The sequence below is a fragment of the Glossina fuscipes genome, unplaced genomic scaffold (genome assembly GCF_014805625.2).
Source record: "Glossina fuscipes isolate IAEA_lab_2018 unplaced genomic scaffold, Yale_Gfus_2 2, whole genome shotgun sequence".
In the NCBI taxonomy this organism is placed as follows: Eukaryota; Metazoa; Arthropoda; class Insecta; order Diptera; family Glossinidae; genus Glossina; species Glossina fuscipes.
This window is the reverse complement of record NW_023998416.1, coordinates 30798752-30809105: the sequence shown is the minus strand read 5'-3', so window position 1 is coordinate 30809105 and position 10354 is coordinate 30798752. Positions and strand designations below refer to the sequence as shown.

The window sequence follows — 10354 nt, the reverse complement described above, 5'->3', positions numbered from 1 at the left end:
CCGTCACTTTTTTTTCTCATCACATTTGTAAATTTGTAAAAAAAGCTCGTTCTTTGTTAAATGAGACGAGGATCTTTTTTGCGGCTTTTGCATTCAAAACACACACATTCAAAGGTTTAGCTTAAAAAAGTTCAATTTCTAAAATATTGCCTAATAAAAAGCGAGCGTTTAAAGGCTAAATATTTTAAAGCATTTAAGAATTTCTTCAAAGAAAGATCATTTGCGTGTCTTGTTTATTTGATCGACGTTTGTTTAACAACATGGATCAGCCCGCTTTATATCATCGAGCAAATTTATTACAAAGACACGACGCCGAAGTTGTACTCAAAAAATATTCAAACATATTCCAATGGCGTCTGGATGGCCAGGACAGTTTAATAGATATTGGTAGCGGTTCAGGTGATGTTCTTAAAGATTTCGTTTATCCTCTAATGCCCTGCAATTTCGCGAGACTAGTTGGCTCGGACATATCCTCAAACATGTGCAACTATGCTCGACAAATTTTTAAACACGAACCACGTTGCGATTTCAGAGTATTAGACATTGCCACAGAAGAAAAGTTGCCATACGATTTAAAAGGACAATTTGATCATGTGACTTCATTCTATTGCTTGCATTGGGTACAAAATCAAAGGTAAATAATTACAAAAAAAGTTTAGTCATTCATTCAATATATATTTGATACATAACAACACAATAGGCAAGCTTTGGAAAATATCTATCAGTTATTACGTCCAGAAAACGGTGATTGTCTTTTAGTATTCCCAACAAACAGCACTGCATTTGAAGCTCATTTACTGTTGCGCCAATCGCCAAAGTGGTCATCTTATATGACTGATGTGGAGCGTTTCATTGGCCCTTTTCGTCGCACCAAGAATGTTCAAGAAATATTTGCAACTATGTTGAGGGAAGCAGGTTTTAGTCACATTAAAGTGGAATTGCATCACGATACTTACGACTATAAAACAGTTAATATACTAAAAGGTTTGTTAATGTACGTGTGTGTGTGTGTGACCTATTAATAAACAACTTATTCTTTCTTTTCCTCAAACAGACAATATGGAAGCTGTTTGTCCTTTCCTGGGACGTATGATCGCTGATCAACGTTCGGAATTTTTGCAAGATTTGTTCAATACTATGGTCGGTTTGAATTTAAAGCACAATATTCAACCACAAATTAGCATAACAAACAAGCTGATAGTGGCTTATGCTAGAAAAACACCACGAATTTTTGATAATGCCACCTAATGAAAGCAAACAGAAGAGAAAATAATTTTCTTTACTTTTTCTTTATTTTTATATTGAGTGTGAAAGGAAAAAGATTTTTTAAGTACCGCATAAATGATTATTCAATTTTCTTATATGCTGTTGTCTTCTACATTTGCTAATTTGCTATACTTGTAAGAATGGTTGCATAAAGTTTCTTCTAGGTAGGAGGACCAGCTAAAACATTATCAGCACGACGAAACCATGAATTATCTCCGATGAATTCAGTTATTTTATAACGTCCGCGTACATAAGTTAGGTAATGAAGAAGAAAAATAAATATGCAAACAAAAAAAGGAGTTTTATGCATCGCGAAGTTGGAAGAAAATTCTGTAAGTAGTCCAACAAATCCAAATCGAAACTATATTGAGAAGAATTCTTTCAAAGCATTGGTTAACATGGGCCTGTACTTGGGGGCCTAATCAAAACCTTCTATGCAGTTCTTCATAATCCCAATTTGTGGGGGCCGTCTGCATACGCTCCTATTGTGCAAGCATCTTCAATGTGTCGCCACTGTTTTGTCATCATCACTGTCATCGCTGTAATCTCCTTTTTGTAAATTGTGGACACTCTCGGCGGAAGTTGTTGTAAGAAATTGATGTTAAGGTAGGGTACTGTAATGTTGTAAAATAGCTAAGCGTCCTATAGGTTCCGTTAAGACGGCGCATATGCTTTTTTGTGTGCCTGTGAGCATAGGAAAGTGACCAAGGGTACTGAGTAACGGACAAGGAAGCGGTGCTAACGGACAACAAAACTCGTGGGCATGTTTAGATTATTCTTGACTTGAAACTTTTTTTTTGATATAATATTTGTAATATATATATGGAAAAAAAGGAAGCGAAAAAAAAAAGAAAAAAATGTGAGTGTAGCTGAGCTAGTTAGGCAGCAAAAAGCACAGACCCAGCTTCTGCTTACACATCACAATTTTTACAAAGAAAAACAGAACATTTTTATATTTCTTGCGCATGGTTAAGGCTAATATTTTCGCTTACGCATGGGCACTGACTGGTTATGTGAACATATTTCAAATTTTTAGTTACAGAACAGGTCGGAATTCGGGAACGCAATCCTCAATGTGGTATATTATGCTTTAAACACGATTGGTGTTTGGTAGTAACTTACAGATCGGGCTCATGTCTACATTGTGATCATTCCCTTCCCTCCCTCTACCAACTTCTTTCCCACGGTCATCGTTCCACTTGTGATGACGGTACCCGCTGACTGGTGATTAAAAAAGCAAAATTCAAACGTGTAAAAAAAAATCAAAGTTCAAAAAATCAATTATTTCTATGGTAAGATAATTTCTAAGTTTACAGTAAAAATTTGGAAAAGAATGAAAAGAGAATACCCAGATTATTGAATATGCCCTTGATAGGATTTCAGTTTTCCCTCAGATTTTCTATTTACAGTTATATGAAACTATAAAAGCGCACTTAAGTGCATTTGTATGCAATGCATAAGACTTCTCTTTGTAAATGTAAGCAGCACTTGCTCACAAACTCTTGCTCACAAACTCTTGCCGTTGCTAATATTTCACTATTACGTAAGAAATCCTTACTCTATTCTTCGCATAACATATCCAAAGAGTAGTATGCTTAATAAGTCGATACATCACACAGAGTGACGATAATACAAGAAAAACAAACACCTATTATGGTAAAAAAAGATTGCTCGAAATATTTCTAAGGAGTGTGAATGTATAATTTTTATCTAAATGGATAATTGATTTTTAGTCACAATATCAAAAAATAAAAAAATTAAATGCAAGAAATGTGATAAAATCATTAAAGTCTTTATGTGCCCGCTTTTTTGAAGTATGTTAGCTAGACGCGTACTTTAAAATGCTTAGCTAATAGAAAACCTTTTACTGATAAGAAATAAAATTGAATTACGACTCTTTCGTTCACACTAAAGAAATAATAGAAATACACCTTTCATTTTAGATTTCGTTTTTTATTTATTTATTTATTTAATTTTTTTTTTTTAATATGACCAATCACTCAGATGATGTTCAGATGTATATGTAAAGATGAAGAGAGAGAGAGAGGGAGAGAGCGGGGCGATAGTCCGAGCCTAGGTAAGCGCTATGCTTTAAACTTTACAGTACTTGAAGCGATTGTCACTTACTTGGCGGCTCTTGCAGATTTTGCGAGTACATCAGCTCGCTTTGGCCTTAAATTTATCTGTAGCATCGGTCTATTGAATCGCATGATCCCGATAAATAGTCAAAGTTTCGAGAAGCGAACGGTTAGCATGGCTGAAGTAACAGAAGAATCAGCGAACCAATGAAAAACCCTAGGCCAAACTAGATTGCTAATCGGAAAACGCCCGATATAGTTGGCCCGGTAGTGCGACTATTGCTCTCGTGAGTCACTTTTATATCCTTACGTATCCAAAGAAATGAAAATCGGTCTTGTTACACAAACTTACTTTTGTTTAGAAACTCTTGATCTTGTTATTCTATTTTCAATAAGCGAATGTATCGCGTTATGCGGTATAATTTGCTGGCATGAGTTCTGCTCCCGTACTCTTTCGAAATATATCAGTTCTGGTTCTTCTTTACATTTTTATATTCACCAACGAAAAATGGTAGCATGTTCATTTCACGAAAACGTTTGTAGTACTCAGAGAAAAGCATACAATAACCCATAAGCTATAGATATTCTTTGTCAGACGCAAATTCTGAGTCATTCTACGCATGTCTGTCCGTTCGTCAATCCTGTTATGAATGCACTTTTTGTCATAAAAATTTATATGTGGCCTTCACTTTTATGAAAAATCAAGACCGTTCACGTAAGCACTACGGTATTGAAAATAAACCAAATCCGTCAAAGAACACGCCTACGGTGCAGTATAAATGCACAATCCCTCTATTTTCGAAAGGAAGGAAAATTTGATTTTTTTCGCGTACTAAAGAGATTTTATATCTTTGAATAGTTATTATTATAAAATATTATTGAATTAAGTTTACCAATTTATAAAAATTATATTTTAATTTTACAATGATAATATTTTACTTTATTTCAACTATAGAAATAAAGAAGTATAAATGGATTTCGATCGAAACGAAAAGCAACTGCATACTTCTCTAATAGGAGATTATCTCAATTATTAACAGTGGCATACCTTCACTTGGTTTTAATTAAAATGTAAGGCTAACTTTATCTAAAATTAGGTCAAATCTAATTGCAATAAATCGTTTCATAATCAAGATAGATTAAATAGTCAATATTTTTTGAATGCAAATCAAGCAAATCAATAAAAATGCCTTTGCTTTTAACAATTTACACCAAAGTGAAAACAAGCCGAAAAACAATTATTGAAAGAGGTCCCATCAGGGCCGAGACCTACCATTTATACCTTCGCCCTATCATACGCAGACTAATTACAAAAATGTATATGAGGGATTTTAGCGATGTTTTTAAAAGCTTTTACCGCCCTCCCTCCCCCCCCCCCGACTTACAAAAAAACTGGTATTCAAAAATTTCTATAACATGCTCCGCCTTTATACACACATTCTGCGGTGAACGGTAGCAATACATTTTTTTATTGTACATTTTATGCCTTGAAACACGATTTCGCTTTTAATTTTTGCTTGTATTTTTTTTGATTTTGTTCATCTTTTTATTATTTTATTTTGATCTGTATTTTCCATTTTTATTTAGTTTTAACTACCATAGTCTTCGATCTTTGAATGCCAACCATTATTAACTATATTAGGAAACAAACGATAGCAAGGCCGGAAACTCTGCGTGTTGCAATCCTTTTTAAAAGTATTGAAATCTCATTTTTTTTTTCATTTTCGTTTTTTTTTTGTTTATCATCATAAGCTTTTATTTATTAACTTGTTTTTTTGGTAGATAAACTTTCAATCGATATTTCGGACACTCTCAGCAAGAAGTAATGTCAAAGGTAAACATCTTGTCCCTACTAAGAATGGGGGCCGCCACAAGCTGGAACGAGATGAGAAGCTATTGGTCGATATTTCGGGCACTTCAGGCAATGAACGATCGTACTGCAAATTTGCGCACGCCTTAAGTAACGAGGACAACACAATGTGAACAAAGAACATTTTCTCTATATTCTCAGCCAGTCTTATATAACTATATATGAAGATGAGATGTTTAGAGAAAACGATTGCACACACACAGTGAAGTTTTAAAGGCCACAGATAGTCGTTGAGATAAAATCTATTTTCTTCATTTTATTTTATTTCAATAAAAGATTATTTAAAAAATATCTTTTTTATAATTTATTTTAATTTAACACTAAGTACTTCGGTCTTCGGTTACTTCTTTACTTCGTCATTTGCCCTCGTTCTTTTTGATTGTGTAGCTTTTCAAAGCATGCAACAATTTTCCAATAATGCTTTCTACAAATTTTTTATAGCAAAATTGCTAATAAGCTAAAATTGTCTCTACGGATATGACAATTATCTCTGAAGAGAAAAACAATTCGAAAAGAATTCGTATATACGTTTTATCATTTTCCCCCGCCAATAAGATAAAGAACTTCAATTGCTTGTCAGAAGTTTGATGGTCGATTATGATAATCCTCGAAATCGTGAGTACTTCCACAACTTATTTTGACCAAAAAAAAAAAAAAAACATTAAGGGATTGGACTGAATGTAAACGATTTATGATTTTAACTGAATGCCAGAGACCATGTAATGACTTTTAATAAACTAATCACTAATTTGCATTGGAAAGAAAAAGAAAAAAAATTGGTTTGGCGAATCAGTTAACGCAAAGACATAGAATTTCAGTGCGAAGACTATCAAGCAGTAACAAAGAGAGTTACATTTGCATAGAAGGATGTATATATAGTTCGTAACGTTTTCTCTTATACATAACTGATTACCAGATGAACAGTTTGACACAATTTATACATTTATCGTAGGTTGATTGATTAAAAAATAAGCAAAAGATGCGTCATTAGAAAGCCACGTAAGTTTGTTTTATCTAAATTACAAAAACGTGTCAAACATTAAGATTGATTTAAAAATAAAATAATATATGCGCAGTTAGAAAACTGTGTAAACTTATTTACTAAAGTCATAAAAACGTGTTAAACGCTCTTGTCAAAGAAAACAATGCTTACAGTGTCTCAAAAAGTCTCAAATAAATAGTTCAATGAACCTAAAGTTTTTTTTGAAGATGTACTACCACCTCAAAGATGAATTTCACTTATACTGATGAACAATGGAACATACACATATACGCTTGCAACAGCCGCTATACCTAAAAAAAAAAAAAAAAATAAAATAAAACAAAAAACAAATAGAGGAAAAATTTTTAAAGAGATTTTTCCAAATATATTTTATCGCCTTTTTTTAGAATTGCAACAACAACAACACAACATAGGAAACTAAAAAGCGTGCTAAAGGAGAAAAAAATAGAAAGATCAAGTTCACATAGAATTGAATTGAAAAAACAAGTAAAAACACAGCAATGGCACACGGCCTACCACTAAATACTCTACATCACTTCACATAGTGCGGTCATTTCTGCAACGATTGTTCGAAATAAGGCTGCAGAGTGGACGAAAAAGTGGCCCGATCCGAACAACAGCGATACAACAGCGTGTATTCTTGAGCCACAACATGTCGCTGTACCACATTTCATCAAAATATCTGAATAATTGCGACCTGTAGGTTGGACACAACAAAACAGGAGGGACAGACGGACAGGCAGACGTACTTAAATCGATTCAGAAAGTGATTCTGAAACGGTCGGTATAATAAAAGGGGAGTATATCTCCAGTTCCTCTGGGTGTTGCATACATCCTCACAAAGTGACCATACCCTTGTAACACAAGTGGTGTGCGGCAAAACAAGCAAAAGTAAACTTTGAAATTTATGAATGAATAATAAACAGATATTATTGATTGTGATGCGGAAGAAATTCTATAGCATTTTAAACAAAATATGTTTTATTATTATTTTAATTTTTTTAATTGTTGTTCGATTTTTTCACCTTTAATAAGTAAGTGAATTCATAAATTATGCAAAAATTATTTTATGAAGAATGAAAAACGAATGAAATGAAATTTTATCGCCACCAATCGACAACTAATAATAAAACAATCCTGACCTAACTCCTTCATTGCAAGTGTGGGATATGTAGAGGACAGACCATGAAAATAGAACACGATACACTAAAGGGAAAAAATGTTGCTGGAAATATTACTTTAGAGAAGACTTTCTTAAAATTTAAATCGATATCCGTTGCGGCCCGCGATTACATTTACTTTATTGTTTCTTATTTCTAACAACTATAGTAGGGGTAAGATAAGGATAAGGTTTCAGTGTGCTGCGTTCTTTGCTTAGGATTTTTGAACTTGAGAACCCAAAATCCGTATATGTTAGCATAAAGGCAAAATGGTAAAATGTAAAATAATTGAAATTATTTGTCGTCTCTGCTTGAGACGAATGTAAGAAACGCAGCAGACAATTTGTTGCTAATTGATGCAGACATCTTTGTGCTCCCATTTCCGCTCCGCTTTCAATCCTTATTGGAAACACGTAAGATAAGGGTAATGTATAATGTGTTTTTTTACAAATTTGGAAATTGGAAAACAAAATTTGAAACTTGAAAAAAGGCATACTAGTCAATCAAATCTACAATAATCGAACATTATCGTTTCTGATGAAGATTTCTGAGCATAAGTAACGCAACAGCTAATCTGTTGTTAATTTTTGCAGCTAATTGTTGCAGACATATTGTTGCCGAGATCGAATCCATATTCCATCATCATTTCAAACACTTAGGGTAAAGGTAATACAGGGTAAAATTTGTATGTATTGCATGCTTTTTTTTTTAATTTTGGAACTTGAGAAGAAGGCAAACTGGCCAAAACCATACTAATGGAAATTTTCCGCCTGTGGATATTTCAGATTGTAAGAAAGGGAAGAAAGCTAATCTGTTGCTATTGTTTGCATCTAATTGTTGCAGTCACATTTGTGATTGAATCACACAATTACTGCCCTCGCTTATGAATATACTCGAGTATTACAACGAGGAGTACCAAATCCATGATAACCTTTTATTTTCTATTTTGTAAAGCCTCTGGAAAAGTTACGCCCCTCTTATTCTTTCCATTAAAAGCTTCGTTCGAGAAAAAAAAATTGAAAAAAAACTTGGAACTACATTTATTACTTTTTGACAAGGCATTACTTCTACGTTTCTTCTTGTGGCGTTGTTCTTATAGAAGAAATGAAATGTTGAAACACCTAATCGCCTATGCAACTCGAAAGAGCTTCACCGTGTTCTTATATTATCATTCTGCTGATTGAAAATTGCAAAGCATATCTTTACGACTGCAACAACAAAAGCCAATTACGTCCAATAACATGATATGGTGAGCCATTTGCTTTCGTATAGGTGTCGTTTTCTACAGCACTTTATGAGAGAGATTGTTTTTAAGTTTTCAAATTTTGTAATTTTGGAGCTCTACGAATACATATACAAAAACACTTCAAAGCATTCAATTTTTGTTACAAAAAAAAAAGAAAAAAACATAAAAATACGAATTCGCTGTCGCTTTTAAAAAATTTCTTATAAAAAGCCAATAGTTAGAAAATAATCATTTTAAAGCGCTGGAAGTTTTCTTTAAGGAAACATCGTAAAAGTCTGCTCTATTTTATCGAACTTCCGTTTATATTAAAAAATGCATCGAGCCGCTCTATATCAGCGAGCGAATGTCCTCCAAAGACGTGATGCTGAACAAATACTTAAGGAATACTCGAACTCGTTGCAATGGCATCTGGATGGTCAAGATAGTTTAATAGATATTGGCAGTGGTCCGGGTGATGTCTTTAAGGACTTCATTTATCCCCTAATGCCGAGCAATTTCGGCAAGCTAGTTGGCTCAGACATTTCCCCAAAAATGTGTAAACATGCTCTCAAAGCTTTCAAATTCGACGAACGTTGTGATTTCAGAATATTGGATATTGCTACTGAGGAAGAATTGCCGAACGATTTAAAAGGACAATTTGATCATGTGACTTCGTTCTATTGTCTGAACTGGGTACAAAATCAAAGGTAAATAATTGTGCCGAAAATTAAATAAAATTATTTACTAAGTTATTCAATGTATGCTATACGATAGAAAAGCTTTGGAAAATATTTACCAGTTGCTACGGCCCGAAAGTGGTGACTGCCTTTTAGTGATTCTGATAGATAACCCTATCTATGAGATTTACTTATCGTTAAGTAAATTACCTAAATGGTCACCATATATGGCTGATGTAAAACGTTTTATTTGTCCTTTCTATCGCACCGAAAAACCTCAAGAAAAATTTGCCGCATTATTAAAGGAGACGGGTTTCAGTCATATTAAAACTGAGTTACGTCACAATGCGTACGACTTCAATGGAGTTGATACAGTGAAAGGTTCGTATTCGTGTGTGTGTGTGTGTGTTTTTTTTATCATAATAACTTTATAACTAAAAATCTTCTTTGAACCGTTTTCGCTTCAAAAAGATAATGCCGAGGCTATATGTCCTTTCTTGGATCGTATACCTTCCCAACGACACCCGGAATTTTGGCAAGACTTCTTTAACATTGTCGTCGATTTGAAGTTACAAGATGCCACTGGGGACAAAATTACCGTTCCGTATGTAGCAATGGTTGCTTATGCTAGAAAATCTCCGCAATTATTTGATAATAATAACTAAAGGAGAAAAAAGATTTTTGGCTACGTATTGCGAAGATTTGCTAATGTTAGCTCAATGGCTATAAATTTATGTTATAGCTTTGCGAGCAAAGGATAATCTCCTTAAAATATTTCCAACTTATTGCACATTCTTGAAAATTTCTTCAAAAATTCCTTCATATAAACATTTAATAAAATACATTAATAACAAAATGACTTCATTTATAGCTTATTTCATTATTACGCTGGTATTATTACTGTAACTTGTTTCTCCCAAAGGGACGCATTTTTAAATTGAATTATTATGTAATGCTATGGGCACTGGCAACTAAGAGTAGCAAAGAAAAAGTTTTTTCAAAGAACACTAGATGGTCAGTCTCGCGGCCTGGCCAATGGCTTGTAAGATGGGCTCAGGCTTAGTCGCTCGGAATG

The 10354-nt window shown here is 33.7% G+C and overlaps 2 protein-coding genes across 2 annotated transcripts; both read left to right on the top strand.

The window, feature by feature from the left end:
- Positions 1-260: 260 nt before the first annotated feature.
- Positions 261-1248, top strand: LOC119633585 (juvenile hormone acid O-methyltransferase-like). Its single transcript, XM_038027201.1, has 3 exons — positions 261-634; positions 701-984; positions 1055-1248. The coding sequence occupies exons 1-3, from the start codon at positions 261-263 to the stop codon at positions 1246-1248; spliced, it is 852 nt and encodes a 283-aa protein (XP_037883129.1).
- Positions 1249-8858: 7610 nt separating this feature from the next.
- Positions 8859-10052, top strand: LOC119633456 (juvenile hormone acid O-methyltransferase-like). The gene is made up of 3 exons (XM_038027019.1): positions 8859-9309; positions 9377-9660; positions 9751-10052. Exons 1-3 carry the CDS (start codon positions 8936-8938, stop codon positions 9942-9944), a joined length of 852 nt encoding a protein of 283 aa, XP_037882947.1. The 5' UTR covers positions 8859-8935; the 3' UTR covers positions 9945-10052.
- The last annotated feature ends 302 nt before the right edge of the window (positions 10053-10354 follow it).